At 38.9% G+C, this 20,552-nt stretch overlaps 1 protein-coding gene across 3 annotated transcripts in view; it reads right to left on the bottom strand.

The window, feature by feature from the left end:
• FANCL (Fanconi anemia, complementation group L) overlaps positions 1-19,010 on the bottom strand; it is a 90,216-nt gene extending 71,206 nt beyond the window's left edge. For all 3 annotated transcript variants that reach the window (XM_010862940.1, XM_010862941.1, XM_010862938.1), the window contains exons 1-3: positions 18,872-19,010; positions 4,673-4,731; positions 2,420-2,480 (exon numbers count right to left, since the gene is read on the bottom strand). In XM_010862940.1, coding sequence (XP_010861242.1) covers positions 2,420-2,480; positions 4,673-4,731; positions 18,872-18,967 — 216 coding nt within the window. In that variant the 5' untranslated portion in view covers positions 18,968-19,010. The remainder of the gene's footprint in view (positions 1-2,419; positions 2,481-4,672; positions 4,732-18,871) is intronic.
• Positions 19,011-20,552: the final 1,542 nt, after the last annotated feature.

The following is a 20,552-nucleotide window of genomic DNA, read 5'->3' on the forward strand; positions in this document are numbered from 1 at the left end:
CTGTATGCAGGTTAAGAAGCAACAGTTAGAACTGGACATGGAACAACAGACTGGTTCCAAATCAGGAAAGGAGTATGTCAAGGCTGTATACTGTCACCCTGCTTATTTAACTTATATGCAAAGTACATCATGAGAGACATTGGACTGGATGAAGCACAAACTGGAATCAAGATTTCCGGGAGAAATTTCAATAACCTCAGATATGCCAATGACAGCACCCTTATTGCAGAAAGTAAAGAACTAAAGACCCTCTTGATGAAAGTGATCCACACAGTCAAAGGCCTTGGCATAGTCAATAAGGCAGGAGTAGACGTCTTTCAGGAACTCTCTTGCCTTTTCTATGATCAAGTGGATGTTGGCAATTTGATCTCCGGTTCTTCTGCCTTTTCTAAAACCAGCTTGAACATCTGGAAGTTCACAGTTCACGTATTGCTGAAACCTGGCTTGGAGAATTTTGAGCATTACTTTGCTAGCGCTTGAGATGAGGGTCAATTGTGAGGTAGTTTGAACATTCTTTGGCATTGCCTTTCTTTGGGATTGGAATGAAAACTGACCTTTTCCAGTACTGTGGCCACTGCTGAGTTTTCCAAATCTGCTGGTGTATTGAGTGCAGCCCTTTCACAGCATCATCTTGTAGGATTTGAAATAGCTCACCTGGAATTCCATCACCTCCACTAGCTTTGTTTGTAGTGATCTTCCTAAGATCCACTTCAGTTCACATGCCAGGATGTGTGGCTCTAGGTGAGTGATCCCATCAACGTGGTTATCTGGGTCATGAAGATCTTTTTCATACAGTTCTTCTGTGTATTCTTACCACCTCTTTTTAATAGCTTCTGCTTCTGTTAGGTCCATACCATTTCTGTCCTTTATTGTGCCCATCTTTGCATGGAATGTTCCCTTGGTATCTCTAATTTTCTTGAAGAGATCTCAAGTCTTCTCCATTCTATTGTTTCCCTCTATTTCTTTGCACTGATCACTGAGGAAGGCTTTCTGATCTCTCCTTGCTATTCTTTGGAACTCTGCATTCAAATGGGTATATCTTTCCTTTTCTCCTTTGCCTTTTGCTTCTCTTCTTTTCACAGCTATTTGTAAGGCCTCCTCAGACAACCATTTTGCCTTTTTGCAATTCTTTTTCTTGGGGATCGTCTTGATTTCTGCCTTCTGTACAATGTCACGAATCTTCACCATAGTTTTTCGGTCTCTCTGTCCTTCAGATCTAATCCCTTGAATCTATTTCTCACTTCCACTGTATAACTGTTGGGGATTTGATTTAGGTCATACCTGAATGGTTTAAAGGTTTTCCCTTCTTTCTTCAATTTAAGTCTGAATTTGGCAATAAGGAGTTCATGATCTGAGCCACAGCTTCTGGTCTTTTTTGCTGACTGTATAAGGGCTTCTCCATCTTTGGCTGCAAAGTATATAATCAATCTGTTTTTGGTATTGACCATCTGGTGACATCCATGTGTAGAGTTTTGTCTTGTGTTTTTGGAAGAGGGTGTTTGCTATGACCAGTGTGTTCTCTTGGCAAAACTCTATTAGCTTTTACCCTGCTTCATTCTGTACTCCAAGGCCAAATTTGCCTGTTACTCTCTTAACTTCCTACTTTTGTATTCCAGTCCCCTATAATGAAAAGGACATCCTTTTTGGGTGTTATTTCTAGAAGGTCTTGTTGGTCTTCATAGAACCATTCAACTTCAGCTTCTTTAGCATCACTGGTCGGGGCATAGACTTGGATTACTGTGATACTGAATGGTTTGCCTTGGAAACGAACAGATTTCATTCTGTCGTTTTTGAGAATGCATCCAAATACTGCATTTCAGACTCTTGTTGACTATGATGGCTACTCCATTTCTTCTAAGGGATTCTTGCCCACAGTAGTAGATATAATGATCTGAGTTAAATTCACCCATTCCAGTCTATTTTAGTTCACTGATTCCCGAGGTTCACTCTTGCCATCTCCTGTTTGACCACTTCCAATTTGCCTTGATTCATGGACCTAACATTCCAGGTTCCTATCAATATTGCTCTTTACAGCATAAGACTTTACTTCCATCACCAGTCACATCCACAACTGAGTGGTGTTTTTGCTTTGACTCCGTCTCTTCATTCTTTCTGGAGTTACTTCTCCACTGACCTTCAAAAGTATATTGGGCACCTACCGACCTGGGGAGTTCATCTTTCAGTGTCCTATCTTTTTGCTTTTTCATACTGATCTTGGGGTCTCAAGGCAAAAATACTGAAGTGGTTTGCCATTCCCTTCTCCAGTGGACCACATTTTTTCAGAACTCTCCACCATGACCCATCCATCTTGGGTGGCCCTACACAGCATGGCTCATGAGTTAGACAAGGCTGTGGTCCATGTGATCAGATTAAGTAACTGCCCTCACTTAAAACAAAGCTTTTAACAAAAAGGACTTACCTGTTGTACTATGTGATGATATCCATTAAGTGCTGTTTTCAGCTGCCAACTACATAGTAATCTAAAATTTTAATGGAACAAAATGGTTTGTTCACTGTTTAGAATTAAAAGGAAAAAACATTTGTATGCCAACTCTAATATGTACATACATACAAAAGAATGACATAAACATAATTCTGACAAGTTAATAAAATTTTTACCGCTAGTACTGTTGAAACTCATGTCTTCAAACTGTTGGTACTAACTTTATTTCAAAATATAAATGACTGCAATCAGCAAATGACATGCAAACAAACAGTACGTTTTTTTTAATTTTAACATATCCAAAGCAATGTTTTCTTGAACTGGATTCTTTTCCAAGGTAGGTTAAATAAAACCAATAGTTTTGATCATAATTTACAGAACTTGTATTTGAGAAACCAAATGCATTATAACAATCTGTGTTTGCTCTGGCTTAGTCGTGTCTGACTCTTCGAGACTTCGTGAACTGTAGCCCCATAGGCTCCTGTGTCCATTATAACAATCTAATCTTAAATTCCAGATTAAGGACATACATACTTTTAACCGTATGTTCATCTATCTACCGGCTCACCCTCAGCTGCATTCTTAACACTGTTAGGTAACTCTTCTAGAAATGCTTTTACTTACCTACAAGTAGAAAGTCTGAGTTTTCTCAACCATGGTCTTTTCAAACCATCATGACTGTCCTTTTCTGGTCTGCTAACCCGCATCCTCTCTGCTATCTCCTATCACAGGGGCAGAATAGCTCATTCGACTGCCCATGGGAAACCCCATCTTCAAATATACTTTCCACCTCCTGCCACCAACTCAGTCACATCAATTCACTAATTACTCCTTTACTGTGGTATCCTTACTCTCCGCTAGCATTTTTACCTCTGTAACTTGTTTGAGCAAATCTTCTTTTTAAGAAAACACATAATTATAACTCTTCCTTGACTGCACACCTTTCTATAGCCACTCCTGTTCTTCAAGTAGTTTTTACTGTTTACATTTCCTTTCTACCCACTCCAAAAACCCCAGTACAAGCCGACTTCAACCACTACATGAAACGTGCAATCTAACCTGACCCCTTTGCAACACTAAGCACTGTTAACCACTGACTTTTAAGCTGCTCTTTCTTTGATTTCAGAAATAACTGTCCAGGTTTTCCTGTTAAATCTGGTCAATACTTCGTCTTCTTTCAAGGTCTTCTTTATTTACCACACCTTTAAATATTGTTATGCCCTCAAGATTATGTTACTAGCTTTCTCTTCTCACTCTATCCATGCAGGAAAACCTATCCACATTCATGGCCCTAAATCCCATGCCTACTGTGACTTCTACACACATCTCCACTCCAAGCTTCATGCTTAAGTTCCCCACCAAAACACTGCTACTGCTGCTGCTGCTGCTGCTGCTGCTGCTGCTGCTGCTAAGTCGCTTCAGTCGTGTCCAACTCTGTGCGACCCCATAGACAGCAGCCCACCAGGCTCCTCTGTCCCTGGGATTCTCCAGGCAAGAACACTGGAGTGGGTTGCCATTTCCTTCTCCAACCAAAACACTGCTACCTACTAAAATCTCCTCTTCATACTTCACATCTGATATGCCTTAAAACAATTCCCCTTCAACTTCTTCCATCTGTGACTTCTTCTCTAGTTTAGTGATCTGAGTCAGGAATTTGCAAAGAATCCTCCACTCCTCTCCCCCTCTTATCTCCCACTTCTGATCAGTCACAAAATCCTGTCAGTTCTACTCATAACTGTCTCTGGATTCTTCTTCCCTTCCTACCCTCAGAAAAATTTTGGAGCAGAAATTAGATTTTGGGTGCTACCTAAATTTCTATTCTCATCTCTTGACATTCCTTGAAGGGCTGTCAATACCTATAGCCCATGTTGACACCTAATTTCTATCAGGGCAGAACTGATGCTGTGGAGCTTCCCATGCCTGAACATACACATAATTAACATCAGTCAAAAGTTGGAAACAAAGTTTTCTAATTATTTTCTATTCTCCAAATATTTTCACTTGTTGTTTACTGCTTTAAATAAAAAGTAAATTAGACTGTTTTGCTGTTGAAGAGCACTTCAACACCACAGAAAATCATTTAAAAAGCACACTGATTGGCAAAAATCAGAAATGCTTCTGGTTAACTAATTAATAAACAGAACTCTAACAAACAGAATCAGCTTATACAGATGTGACTGCCCATCCCGCCAAGATGCCTGTAGAGTATATAACAAAACACCACATTACCTGGCATTCCTCAGCTGCAAATCTTTGGGCAGCAATAGTCTCAGGTGGAAATCTCTTCCCTGTGGAAAATATTAAAAAGGTGTGAACTCAAATTAAGAGAAGTCAATCAGAGTCACATAAAAAAGGCAACATTTTCCTGTATTTTCTAAAAGGTATCAACTTTATTCAAATACTTGTTAAAATATAAGCAACAAAACAGTGCATTTAAGGGAAAATAACTCAAAAATATGTCAGAAACTTTTGTGATTACTGGGTAATCAAAACACTGAGACAGGATTTTGTTTTTAAAGAAAAAGTCATTCACATAAATAAGAAATACTAACAAATTGTTATGCAGACATAAAGGAGAAAGTTAAATGTTATTTCTTAGGGAAAAAATTCAAGAAAAAAGAAATTCCTTCAAACTGATCTGAATATAGAAGGAAAAAACATGACATACCCCATATTTGTAGTGTTCCAAATTTTAATAAAGTGAAAATATATTTAAATAATCTTAATATACAGACATCAGAGAAATATTTTCATAAATCAGAGTATATTTAGTTCTCCCACACTTGCAGACCTTTAATAAATAAAATCCTTGAAACACTGTTACTTATTTTAATTTAAATATTCATTAACTATAATCTGAAAAAACTAAATTTTACTTAAAAGTCTTTCTAAGGAACGAAGGACAGTTCTCTGAGAAATATACTGTTCTACTTTCTTGAGAAAGTGAATGGGAAAGCAGCTTAAACTTTGTACCTTAAATAGCATAATACACATGAAATCTAAGCAAAGGTAAGCAGAAAAAGACAAACAGAAATATAATCTTTTACTCCAACAGTATAAAATGAAAAAGAGTAATAAAATTCTTGAAAAACAATTACCACGAGAATTTTATCAGAATCTCCCTCAAAGCAGTTTCAAAAATAGAGGAACACAATTAAATGTACCCCATAACCTTTACTTTCATGGTAATATTGCAGTTCTGACTTTCATTACATTTAAATGTCCTTTAAAAAAATGAAACAAAATGTACTACTGACCTTTTCAAAAGGTCAAGTAACAATAATTCACTATTTCATTAAACCACTAAAAAGTATTATGTAGTAACCTTAACCTAACTTTATAGACATCCCACACATAGGTGTAAGAACAATCTGGAACTCAAAATTTACATGAAAAATAGTTACATAAAATAATAAAATTCCAAAGTCCCTAATTTGCAAAATCCAACCATTTTAAAAGTCAAATGCCATGTCACATGCCATAATACTTTAAAATTATCTTTTTTTAGTTAAATCATAGAAAAAAAAATACGTCAACTGCTCTCATGAAGAATTTCCAAATTTACAGCAAACTAAAGTATCGACAGTTGTCTAAATCTGAATCTCTCTACATACCATTCCCAAAAAATATGTACATCAAAATTAAGAGCAAATAGAACCACAAAAATCCCCTGTCTTAGGCAGAGGCAGAAGAAAGAGAAGAGTATAAACTTCAAAACTGCCTGTAAGAAGAAAAATACAAACCACTTTCCAGTGCCTTCCATCCTGGGGCTCCTACATCAAGTCCTTTGAGAGAGCTAGGGAATTCAGGAAATTTAAAAAAAAAAAAAAAACAGAAAACAGAAGAAGGGATTAGATTATGTGTGAAAAATAAAGAATTAGCAACATAAAAGTCAAGGATCTCATCTTGGATAAGAACTGTAAAAGCAGAAGATGGTAAAAGGGCTATCCTTTGGAAACAGTGTTAGGAGGAAAAAGTACCAACTATGGGAAACTGAGGGTCTTACATAACATTAAAAATGCTGGATTCTTCCTACAACACTACCAAAAAAAAAACCATCCATCAAGTAAACTACATTTTGCAGACAGAAGAGAATACTTTTTTTAATTAGAGAATAGTTGCTTTACACTGCTGTATCAGTTTCTGCTGTACAGCAAAATGAATCAGCCATACATACACATATATTCCTTCTTTTTTGATTTCCTTGCTATGTAGGTCAAAAGAGGGTATTCTTGAGGAATTTAACAAATTACTGCAGCCAACGGTTGACAAACACAAAGATAATGTCTCCATCAATGATAAGCTCAGTTCAGTTCAGTAGCTCAGTCATGTTTGACTCTTTGCTACCCCATCACCAATCCCCAGAGCTTGCTCAAACTCATGTTCATTGTCTTGGTGATGCCATCCAATCATCTCATCCTCTGTCATCCCCTTCTCCTACTGCCTTCAATCCTTCCCAGCATCAGGATCTTTTCCAGTGAGTCAGTTCTTTGCATCAGGTGGCCAAAATATTGTAGTTTCAGCTTCAGCATCAGTCCTTCCAATGAAAATTCAGGAATAATTTCCTCTGGGATGGACTGGTTGGATCTCCTTGCAGTCCAAGGGACTATCAAGAGTCTTCTCCAACACCACAGTTCAAAAGCATCGATTCTTCGGCACTCAGCCAAAGTTTATAATCCAACTCTCATATCCATACATGACTACTAGAAAAACCACAGCTTTGACTAGATGGACCTGTGTTGGCAAGTAATGCCTCTACTTTTTAAGATGCTGTCTAGGTTTGTCATAGCTTTTCTTCCAAGGAGCAAGCGTCTTTTGATTTAATGGCTGCAGTCACCATCTGCAGTGATTTTGGAGCCCAAAAAAATAAAGTCTGCCACTGTTTCCACTGTTTCCCCATCTATTTGCCACAAAGTGATGGGACCAGATGCCATGATCTTAGTTTTCTGAATGCTGAGTTTGAAGCCAACTTTTTCATTCTTCTCTTTCACTTTCATCAAGAGGCTCTTTAGTTCTTTGCTTTCTGCCATAAGGGTGGTGTCATCTGCATATCTGAAGTTATTGCTATTTCTCCCAGCAATCTTTGATTCCAGGTTGTGCCTCATCCAGTCCAGCATTTCATATGATGTACTCTGCATATAAGTTAAATAAGCAGGGTGACAATATACACCCTTGATGTGCTCCTTTTCCTATTTGGAACCAGTCTGTTATTCCATGTCCAGTTCTAACTGTTGCTTCTTGACCTGCATACTACTATGACCTGCTAAGCTACTATGAGACAAAAACAAAATGTGGAGAGAGAGGTGGGAGGGGGATTCAGGATGGAGGGGACATTATGTATACCTATGGCTGATTCACACTGATGTATGGCAAAAACCATCACAATACTGTAAAATAGTTGTCCTCCAAATAAAATAAATATATAAATTTTTAAAAAATAAGAACTGAGACATTTCAGGTGATGACAATCCCTCAACGTAAACAAAAACCACAAGGCATAAACAAATTACAATACTGAATTAAACGTTATTTGGTGACTATTTGCACCCAGATTCAGAAATTTTAAAACCTCATAACAGAAACTGAAGAGAAAAAAAAGACAAAATAATATTAAAATGGAAGGATAAATTAAGAGCTGTTCAAAGAAGAATAGAGTAAAATTAAAATTTCTTACCTTTCAAGACAAAAAAGTAAGAAAATGACCAAATGAGAAAAAATTAAAGACCACCTGAGAGCAGCAACTGAAGCGGAACACAAGCAAAAAAAAAAAAAAAAAAAAACCAATAAGAAAAAGATCAAATAACATATGGGAAATAGAATAATACTGGCACCAGATATCTTAAAACAAGACTTTAAAAAGCCACAGTGGAACAAACTTTTAATAATGTGAGTGAAAATGCTCACTTAATAATATATAATTCAGTATTCCTTTGAGAAACTGAAAGGGAATGCCCTTTAGTTTATACAATGGAACAACAGGGAAGGATTTACCTTCCCATGTTAACCAAAAGATTGGACAAAATATCTGAAACAATGATTTTTAGACATCAAACAACAGGCAGCACAGGGTCAGACAATGACCCCTGAAAGAAGGGAAACAAAGGAGAAAAGTCTCTGTAATTGGCCAGCCTGGAGAATTTTCAGGCTGCACAGCAAGGACGAAGAACCAAATAGAGCCTAACATTTTCTATTATTTGAGAAGACAGGCCTGAGTAAGGGGAGGCCAAGGCATGTAGAATTTACAAGATACAGTACAAAAGAGGAGAGAAATACATGGAGAAAAATTACACAGAGAATAATTCTACAGAACTTCAGAGAATTCCTAAAACGTGTTCTTCCGCTGAGTACTGATTGACACAGGATGTGAGACTACCTAAAGACGGAGAGATAAGAGAATACCTCGAGGCACTCACACAAAGCTAAAAGAAATCATGTTCTAACCAACCAGAGTGGAAAATCTTGTACTATAAGAGCTACTAAACAGTACTCTTAAGAGTGTTGTCTCAGTGGTACAACCAAATCTCTAGGCTCAAGTCTGTTCTGTTTCAGCTTAACAAAGCTTAAAAGTAAACCTTGGAAAGATTTGCTGTTTCCAAGTAATTTAATGGTTGTCATTGAGTCACTAAGTTGTGCCCAACTCCTTGCAACCCCATGAACTACAACATGCCAGGCTTCCCTGTCTTTCACTATCTTCCAAAATGTGCTCAAACTCACGTCCACTGAGTTGGTGATGCCATCCAACCATCTCTACTTGTTGCCCCTGTCTCTTCCTGCTCTCAATCTTTCCCAGCATCAAGGTCTTTTACAATGAGTTGGTTCTTTGAAATCAAGAATATTTAAGAGAACAAAAAACTTCATACAACCAGTGGAATGCACAATGTATGTCAACCAATCAAAACATACCAGGTATGCAAAGAAGCAAGAAAATAAGATTAAAAAGAGAAAAATCAAGAGAAACAAATATAAAAATGGCAGATAATAGAGCTTCCCCTCCCATACTTAAGCAGTTATAACTGTATTATGTATGTTCAAGAAGGTAGAGGAAAGCATCAGTATGCTAAACAAACACAAAAAAAACCCAAAAAGACTCAAGTTGAAGAGATGAAAAATACAATGTCTGAGATGAAAAATATGTTACAATGCAGTTATTAACAGCAGATTAAACATTGAAAAAAATATATTTGTGTACCTGAAAACACAGAAGTAGAACATCCAAAGAAAGCAGAGAAACTGACTGAAAAAAAGAAAAAAAAAAAATCAACAAATTATGGAAAAACTTAGAGTGGCTTAATGTGCATGTATTTGGAATCCCCAACATAGGAAGCATGAAGGAACAAAAAACTTTTTGAAGAAATAATGGCTGAAGTTTTTCCAAATTAAATGAAAATACAGATCCAAAAAGCACAATAAACCCTATGAAGGAAAAACATGAAGAAAACTACACCAAGGAACATCACAAATTGACAGAAACCAGTGAGAAAAATGTTAACAGCCAAAGAAAAACAATATACTTACAGAGGATCAAAGATAAAAAGTACAGATTTCTCATACACAATAAAACAAGACAATGAAACAAAACTGCCAAAGCACTAAAACAAAAAGTCAACCTAGAACTTTATACCCAGTGAAAGTATCTTTCAAAAGGCCAAATAAACAATTTTTGAGACGTAAAACAGCTAAAGAATTCATCACTAGCAGACAGGCACTATAAGAAATGTTAAAGGAACAAGTTTAGGAAGAAAGTAAATGAGTCCACTGGTAGCAAGGACTTGGACATGACTGAGTGACTGAACAACAATAACGACAAAACAAGATGGAAATCTGGATACAGAACAAAGAGTATCAGAAACAGTAAATATATAGATAAATATAAAAGACTTTTTTCTTATTTTTTAAAATCTCTTTAAAGCATAATTAATTGTGCCAAAGCTGGAATAACTTAAGCAACAAATAATGTAGTGCTAGAATATAATTCAAAATATAAAATATCTGTATGTCCATACTGATATAAATGATTGAATTAAGAAATGGAGAAATTAATCTCCCATACAGAAGAATTCCAGATAAATTACAACTGACTCTTGAACAACATGAGTTTGAATTGTTCAGGCCCACTTATACATAGATTTTTTTTTTTTTTTTTTTTTACAGTAACTACATACTGTAGTACTATACAATCTGCACTTGGCTGATTTCACAGATGGATTTTCAAGCCCACAAGGTTTAGCACACTTAAGCTTTGCGTTATTCAAGGGTCAACTGTATATAGATACGCCACTTGAAAAGGGAGGCAGTATAATTCCCCACTTTTTTTTTTCTTTTTTCTTTTTAATTTATTTATTTTAATTGGAGGCTAATTATTTTACAATATTATATTGCTTTTGCCATACATCAACATGAATCCACCACAGGTGTAAGGGCTGCTCTTAGTGACTTCTTCCAAAGAATACAGTATGGAAAGGGGTGGGAAAAAAAGTGACTTCCCAGTAGAGAAACCTACAAACACAACTTCAGCCAAGTGATCAAAGACAACATCAACAGTCATAAATCATGTTGACAATATGTACCCCTAATATGATGTGATGAAATGGTATCTAAACTTCGCGATGTTTCTCTCAAAAACCCATAAAGCCTAATCACGAGAAAAAAAGGCAAATCCTAGTAGAGCAGTGTCCTACAATAAACTTGACTAGAATTCCTCAAAGGGTCATTTCATAATCATAAAGGAGTCAGAGTCATCAGAGACAAGGAAGGTCTAAGAAATTATCAGCTCAGAGAAGCCTTCATGGCAAATAAATGGGGAAACATTGGAAACAGTGAGAGACTTTATTTTGGGGGGCTTCAAAATCACTGCACTTGGTGACTGCAGCCATGAAATTAAAAGACACCTGCTCCTTGGAAGAAAACCTATGACAAATCTAGACAACATATTAAAAAGCAGAGACATTACGTTGCCGACAAAGGTCCACCTAGTCAAAGCTATGGTTTTTCCAGTAGTCATGTGTGAATGTGAGAATTGGACTATAAAGAAAGCTGGTGGCTGAAGAATTGATGCTTTTGAACTATGGTGTTGGAGAAGACTCTTGAGAGTCTCTTGGACTGCAAGGATATCCAACCAGTCCATCCTAAAGGAAATCATTTCTAAATATTCATTGGAAGGACAACACAAAAGAAGACTCTACACGTGGACATCACCAGATAGCCAAAACCGAAATCAGACTGATTAGATTCTTTGCAGCCAAAGATGCAGAAGCTTTATACAGTCACCAAAAACAAGACCAGGAGCTGACTGTGGCTCAGATCATGAACTGCTTATTGCCAAATTCAGACTTAAATTGAAGAAAGTAGGGAAAACAACTAGACCACTCAGGTATGCGCTAAATCAAATCCCTAACAGGAAGTGAGAAATAGATTTAAGGGACTAGATCCAATAGACAGAGTACCTGATGAACTATGGACATAGGTTCGTGACATTGTACAGGAGACAGGGCTCAAGACCATCCCCCCAAAAAAGAAATGCAAAAAACCAAAATGGCTGTCTGAGGAGTACTTACAAATAGCTGTGAAAAGAGGAGAAGCAAAAAGCAAAAGAGAAAAGGAAAGATATACCCATTTGAATGCAGAGTTCCAAAGAATAGCAAGGAGAGATAAGAAAGCCTTTCTCATCAAGCAATGCAAAGAAATAGAGGAAAACAATAGAATGGGAAAGACTAGAGATCTCTTTAAGAAAATTAGAGATACCAAGGGAACATTTCATGCAAAAATGGGCTCAATAAAAGACAGAAATGGTATGAACCTAACAGAAGCAGAAGATATTAAGAAGAGGTGGCAAGAATACACAGAAGAACTATACAAAAAAGATTTTCATGACCCAGATAATCACCATTGTGTGATTACTCACCTAGAGCAAGACATCCCAGAATGTGAAGTCAAGTGGGCCTCAGAAAGCATCACTATGAACAAAGCTAGTGGAGGTGATGGAATTCCAGTTGAGCTATTTCAAGTCCTAAAAGATGACTGTGTGAAAGGGCTTCACTCAGTATGTTAGCACATTTGGAAAACTCAGCAGTGGCCACAGGACTGGAAAAGGTCAGTTTTCATTCCAATCCCAAAGAGCAATGCCAAAGAATGCTCAAACTAGCACACAATTGCACTCATCTCACACGCTAGTAAAGTGATGCTCAAAATTCTCCAAGCCAGGCTTCAACAGTACGTGAAATGTGAACTTCCAGATGTTCAAGTTGGTTTTAGAAAAGGCAGAGGAACCAGAGATCAAATTGCCAACATCTGCTGGATCATCAAAGAAGCAAGAGAGTTCCAGAAAAAATCTATTTTTGCTTTATTGACTATGCCAAAGCCTTTGACTGTGTGGATCACAAGAACCTGTGGAAAATTCTGAAAGAGATGGGAATACCAGATCATCTGACCTGCCTCCTGAGAAATGTGAATCCAGGTCAAGAAGCAATAGCTAAAAGTGGACATGGAACAAAAGACTGTTTCAAACAGGAAAAGGAGTAAGTCAAGGCTATATATTGTCATTCTGCTTATTTAACTTATATACAGAGTACATCATGTGAAATGCTGAGCTGGAGGAAGCACAAACTGGAATCAAGATTGTCAGGAGAAATATCAATAACCTCAGATATGCAGATGACACCACTCTTATGGCAGAAAGTGAAGAAGAACTAAAGGGCCTCTTGATAAAAGTGAAAGAGGAGAACGAAAAAGTTGTCTTAAAGCTCAACATTCAGAAAAGTAAGATCATAGCATTCAGTGCCATCACTTCATGGCAAATAGATGGGGAAACAATGGAAACAGTGGCAGACTTTATTTTGGGGAGCTCCAAGATCACTGCAGATGGTGACTGCAGCCATGAAATTAAAAGACGCCTACTCCTTGGAAGGAACCAACCTAGACAGCATATTAAAAAGCAGAGATATCACTTTGTCAACAAAGGTCCATCTAGTCAAGGATATGGTTTTTCCAGTAGTCATGTATGGATTTGAGAGTTGCACTATAAAGCAAGCTGAGGGCCAAGGAACTGATGCTTTTGAACTGTGGTGTTGGAGACGACTCTTGAGAGTCCCCTACACTGCAAGGAGATCCAACCAGTCCATCCTAAAGGAGATCAGTCCTGGGTGTTCACTGGAAGGACTGATGTTGAAGCTTAAACTCCTAATGTGAAGAGCTGAGTAATTTAAAAAGACTCTGATGCTGGGAAAGATTGAGGGCAGGAGGAGAAGGGGATGACAGAGGATGAGATGGCTGGATGGCATCACCAACTCGATGGACATGAGTTTGGGTAAATTCCGGGAGCTGCTGATGGACAGGGAGACCTGGCGTGCTGTGCTTCATGGGTTGCAAAGAGTTGGACAAGACTGAGCAACTAAACAAACTGAATGCAGTTGGAAATTTCAATGCCCTCTTTTATTAACTGAGCAACTACAGAAACTCAGTAAGGATATACAAAACTTGAATAGCATTATGAACCAATCTGACCTGACATTTATAGAACACTCTACCCAACAGCAGCATAATATACATCTTTCCAAGTATACACAGAACATTTACCAAAATAAACCATATTCTACACCATAAAGTGCGATCCAATTATTATTAAATTTAACAGAATTCATATTATATAAATAATATCGTATCTACACTACAAAAGAAAAAGGTCTCATTATCAAAGACCTAATCTTCCACCTAAACAAATTAGGAAATTTAAGATCAGGAGTCAATGAAACAGAAACAGAAAACATCAGAGAAAAATAAAAAATCAAAGTAGGTTCTCTGAAGAAATCAGTAAGACTTACAGATATCCAAATCCATCAGGAAAAAGAAGAGAGACACACACAAAATACCAATATCAGGAATGGACATGAGAGCTATCTATATAATATATTCATAATTTCTTTGCCACTTCTACCTTAAAGCATTGGTGCCTCATCTCCTTTTAATATGAATCAGATTTGAGACCTTGCTTCTAACAAACAGAATAAAACAGAAATAAATGTGTAACTTTAGAGGCTGGGAGAGAAAAAGCAAGGTGCAGCTTTCTGCTTAACTTCTCTATCAGTCACTCAGGGGGAAGACAGCTGCCCTGTTGTGATGACAGTCAAACAACACTATGAGAGGTCCACATGTGAGGAACTGAGGCCTCTATCAATAGCAGTAAAAAACTGAGGCCTCTAATCTATAACTAGTCAAGGCTATGGTTTTTTCATACATCCACATGTATGGATGTGAAAGTTGGACTGTGAAGAAAGCTGAGCGCCGAAGAATTGATGCTTTTGAATTATGGTGCTAAAGAAGACTCTTGAAAGTCCCTTGGACTGCAAGGAGATCCAGCCAGTCCATTCTGAAGGAGATCAGTCCTCGTGTTCTTTGGAAGGAATGATGCTAAAGCTGAAACTCCAATATTTTGGCCACTTCATGCAAAGAGTTGGCTCATTGGGAAAAACTCTGATGCTGGGAGGGATTGAGGGCAGGAGGAAAAGGGAATGACAGAGGATGAGATGGTTGCATGGCATCACTGACTGGATGGACATGAGTTTGGGTGAACTCCGGGAGTTGGTGATGGACAGGGAGGCCTGGCATGCTACGATTCATGGAGTCGCAAAGAATCGGACACGACTGAGCGACTGCACTGAACTGAACTGAATCTATAGCTGTGTGAGTAAACAAACTTGGCAGCAAAATTTTCTAGCTCTAGTCAAGTTTTTAGATAACAGACATCCTGGCCAACATCTTCACTGCAATCTCAGGAGAAACACTGATCCAAGATCATCCAGCTGCTGCTGCTGCTAAGTCACTTCAGCCGTGTCCAGCTCTGTGCAACCCCGTAGACGGCAGCCCACTAGGCTCCCCCACCCCTAGGATTCTCCAGGCAAGAACACTGGAGTGGGGTGCCATTTCCTTCTCCAATGAATGAAAGTGAAAAGTGAAAGTGAGGTAGCTCAGTTGTGTCTGACTCTTCGAGACCCCATGGACCGCAGCCTACCAGGCTCCTCCGTCCATGGGATTTTCCAGGCAAGAGTACTGGAGTAGGGTGCCATAGCCTTCTCTGTCATCCAGCTGAGTCATTGATCCACAAAAATTCCTTATCCACAGAAAAGGTGAGATAATTTAATGTCTGTTGTTTTAAAGCACCAAGGTGTGGAACAGTCCTATACAGCAAAAGGCAACCAAAATAGGGAGCATCATTACAGATCCCAAAGCCATTAAAAGGATAATAAGAAAATATCATAAACTTTTAAACCAATAAATTCAAAAATCTAGATGAAAATCTTCAAAGGAAACAAACTACCAAAGCTTACTAAAGGGGAGATAAAGAATCTGATAACAGAGAAAACACCTTTTAATCACACACAGATCACCCACAAATAAATAAAATTTTATTTTTACAATCATCACTATTTATTCACAATGCAATAAAACCAGAAATAGCAAATTAAAACGAAAAAAAGAATTCCATGAGAAAAATTTTAGATCTTCTATTAAATAACTCCCAGGTGCAGGGGAACTACAAATTAAAATTAAGTTCTAAAAAATAAAACATACATGTTAGCATCTACAGGATACCTTTAAAACGGTAATGAGGGGAAAATGCAGATTGTTAAAAACACATCAAGAAAAATATTCTCTCACTGGCCAAATCTGGAATAATTTAAACATCAAATAGGAAAGAAAGGATTATAATCCATTAGATAAATTACTTTTTAAATCCATAAGCCTGATATAAATAAATGGTAAAGGGAAAGTCACTCTATCACAGAACGCCAATTAATAAATATAGAAGAAAATCATCATTGGGAAACATCAATTAACTGACTGGAACAAGAGTCAATGGCTGCTACAATGGAGGTGGTGGGGAGGGAAAAGAGTTTGATGTCTCAAAGTAGCTTCCTCTAAGTCCTTAATAATTATAAGAGGAAAATCTGGCAGATGCCACCTTAAACCTGTGATCAGAGATAACATCATCAATAATGAGACCTGCTGACATCCCACGCCCTAAAAAGGATACGATATTCTTTCTGTGGCATGTGTGTCAGAACTGCATAACCTGAATTTAACGATGAGGAAAAGAGTCAAATCTAAATTGAGGGACATTCTACCTAATGACCAGCCTGTACCCCCAAAAATGTCAAGTTCATGGAAAACAAAGGAAGACTAAGGAACTACTCCAGATTAAAGAGACAGGACAACTAAATATAATGTGACATTTTACATCAGATGGTTAGGGGCTGGGAAGGGGTATAAAAAACATAACTGGCAACAGTAAAAAAAATCTGAATTTGGACTCCAGATTAGATAATGGTATTATATGATGATAAAATTTCCTGATTTTGATCATGGTACTGAGGCTATGTTATGGGTGTGTCCTTGTCATGAAATACACACTTAAGTATTTAGGAATACAGGAGCACTGTGTCTGCAACTTAATCTCAAACTGTTCAGGGAAATAATGTGTGTACACACCCACCCACATACACAGACTCAGAATAAATCAAATGACACAAATAGAAAATAGTGAATCTCCTCACATGTATACACAAATTTTTCCTACATCCTTGCTATTTTTCTGTAAATTTGAAATTATACACAAGACAAACATTTTTAGAAAAACCGTGCTTCACCAAAACAATGTTAAATAAGATCTTCAGGTTAGGAGTTCAACAAGCTGCTTAAGCCAAGTAAAATGAAAATTGTAGCTATAAGCAAGGATCCTAATAAAATTTCATCTAATCTGACTACTGATGGCTACATGTTTTCTAAGAAGCTTCAGCAGATACAAGCAATATCTCTTCAACTTTTCTAAATGTTGTGAAAGTTTTCAACTCGGTAATTCAAGACCAATACTTCCAACTGGGGAAGGAAAAGGTGGATTAACTTTATTCCAGAAGTAACAACGAAATTTAACCTTTCGTGATGAAAACTACTTTCTGTGATGGTCACAATGAATTTGAAAACAAATGAAGTTCAAGTGTGTGGTCTATAATCTTTTCTTAATCTTGGGGTCGCAAAGAGTCCGACACGACTGAGAGACTGAACTGAACTACAGCTAATATTCTTAGGAATAGGTAAAATCTTCATTTAGCATGTGAATTTAAATAATTCACTCAATATTCTTGATTGTGTTTTGAGGAAACTTCGAAACATGTGGTAATTGCTAGAACATGGCCCCTATCCTCAAAAAAATACGTGCACTAGTTGGGGAGAGGGCCAATTTGTCCAGAAAGCAAAGTCGATACTCAGAATTCTAACCTAAGGTAGCTTAGTAGAGGAGGAAAACCTACGAGTGGCATTAGATATACTGAGTTTAAAGGAGTCTGTTGCGATCAAGGACAAGTAACTTAATCCCCCCCAATTCCCCATGCCGTGACTTACTCAACAATAAAACGAGAAAAAAAAAATTTTTTTTTCTGCTTCAAAAGACTGAGGATTAGGCGAGATATTGTAGCTGGAAAGCGCTTTGTAAACTTCAAAGCCCTACACGTGTTTACTATGTGTAATAAACTCTACAAGAGAGGCCACCTGGAATCGGCAAAGGTAATTCGGTTGTCATGCTGCTGCTGCTGCTGCTAAGTCGCTTTAGTCGTGTCCGACTCTGTGCGACCGCATAGACGGCAGCCCAGCAGGCTTCCCCATCCCTGGGATTCTCCAGGCAAGAACACTGGAGTGGGTTGCCATTTCCTTCTCCAATGCATGAAAATGAAAAGTGAAAGTGAAGTCGCTCAGTCGTGTCCTACTCTTCTCGACCCCATGGACTGCAGCCTACCAGGCTCCTCTGTCCATGGGATTTTCCAGGCAAGAGTACTGGAGTGGGGTGCATTGCCTTCTCCGCGGTTGTCATATGAGTTCCTACAAAATACCGCAACTGGATGTGCTCTGGTACACTGGATTTGGCAGAGAGCTAAAATGAGGTTCTTCCCAAAAATGTTCTTTCTGCAGAAAATACCAATATAATGAGAGAGCGCAGACACCCCTCTGAATGGCCTCCAACCTTCGCGGGGCTGGGCGAATGTTAACTATCGCGGCAAGCAAAAACTGACCAATTTTTTCAAAACGTGAAACGTGCGACCAACGCTTAGGAGCCGGGCAGAGAGGGGCGGGGACGAGGGGGCGTGGCCCGCAGCCGGTTTCCCCCCCGCCCCCAACGCTCCACTCTCCTCGCGCGCGCGGACCTCTTGGCGTCTCCTGTAGGCGGTTACCCCGGCCCAGGAGTGCAAACGGCGGCGAGGAACGGATTTCCAGCAACAGCCCACAATTCTCAAACTTCTACTCTCCGAGGAGCCCTCGCGGGCCACCCTTCTCAAAAACCGCAAGTCCGATTCCCCTAACCCTTCAGGTCACAGACTTCCACCGCCCGGGCTGCGCCGCCGAAGGAAAGCTCTCCGAACGAAAGAGCATCAGCCGGGCGAATACCTGAGCCGAAATGAAGCCTTCATACACGGTTTTCGACCGGTTCTGGGGCAGAAAGAGCGGAAACTGGCGCAGCAGGGTTGCTTCCGTCTCCGCCATAGCTCGCGGTCCGTGGCAACGTTGGGGTACTGGCGGCCGCTGGTCCCGCACATGCGCAGTCTTGCCTGCGCCTTGGGCTCCGAGAGACGTACATCCGCGCGTTTGGCGGGAAGTCTCGAGCTTTCCCTGGGCAAAAATCAAGGTCCGGTGGTAGTCGGGATGCCTGGGCTCAGCTCCAGCCAGAGTAAATTCGGCTCAGCAGGAGGCAGCATTGAACCCAATGGGAGGCAGGAGGAAAGATTGTTTTCTGAACCTGACCGAACCTGATCATACTAGCTTTGATTGTCCCAAGAACCGTGTTGGATGTTTATGTTAATACAGACTCAAGGCTCAACACCAGGCTCCTGGTGCGTTACACTTGCGAATATCTAAGGCAAAACAGGAGGGGAAATTGCTAATGGACTTGAGGAACCGAATTTAATTTTTAACAACCCTTTCTATGTGCCGTGCTAAGCCACTTAAGTCGTGCCACTTAAGTAGGACCAACACAAAGATTATGTGACCCTATGGACTGTGGCCAGCCAGGCTTCTCTGTCCCTGGGATTCTCCAGGCAAGGATACTGGTATATATATTTCTAACTCAGGAATGGTACTTATCCATTCCTTTTTTTTTTTTTTACTAAGGGGTGATTAATTAAGGAACTTAATATTTACTGCACATTTGATTTCAATCAGTATTCAATGCAATATTCAATATTGCAATCAATACAATCAATATTCAGTCAATTCATATTCAATATTGTATTTTTGAACCCTTGTATTTTCCAAACGTCATTGCAATAGGCTACAGGTTGTGCAAAAATGAGTAAGATTCACACCCAATCGTTTTGATTGCCCTCAAAATCGGATGACACTTTTTCAAGACTCTTAGTTTGACAAGAATTATAAGTTTTCTGGATGCTTAGAGAAAAACAAGAATGTTAGCAATGTAAATATAAATTACTCTAAAGCAGTGGCTTTCCAAAGATCCTGGATCCATTCGCATAACCTGGGAAATTTTACATCACCTTTACAGAAAGGCAAATTCTCACCCCTCTGTCTCAGACCTGCTGCTGCTGCTGCTAAGTCGCTTCAGTCATGACCAACTCTGTGCGACCCCATAGACGGCAGCCCACCAGGCTCCACCATCCTTGGGATTCTCCAGGCAAGAACACTGGAGTGGGTTGCCATTTCCTTCTCCAATGCATGAAAATGAAAAGTGAAAGTGAAGTCGCTCAGTCGTGTCCTACTCTTCTCGACCCCATGGACTGCAGCCTACCAGGCTCCTCCATCCAATGGGATTTTCCAGGCTAGAGTACTGGAGTGGGGTGCCATTGCCTTCTCCTGTCTCAGACCTAGGGAGTCCCAAACTCTGAGACTGACGCCCAATCATCTGTGTTACAACAAGCCCTCGAGGTACTATGTTGCAAAGGCTAAAGTTAGACAATCTCCCCAGAGGCATGGCATGCCTCCACTCAAGTTATGCAATTCGTTTATTAAAGATGACAGGCTACAAGTTTTGTGAGGGGCATAAAGTGAAGGTCGTTAAAACAGTAGGACCAACACAAAGATTATAAACACGTATAGACACTGCCTTCAAGGACTT

Source organism: Bison bison, unplaced genomic scaffold (genome assembly GCF_000754665.1).
Source record: "Bison bison bison isolate TAMUID 2011002044 unplaced genomic scaffold, Bison_UMD1.0 scf7180017864486, whole genome shotgun sequence".
In the NCBI taxonomy this organism is placed as follows: domain Eukaryota; kingdom Metazoa; phylum Chordata; class Mammalia; order Artiodactyla; family Bovidae; genus Bison; species Bison bison.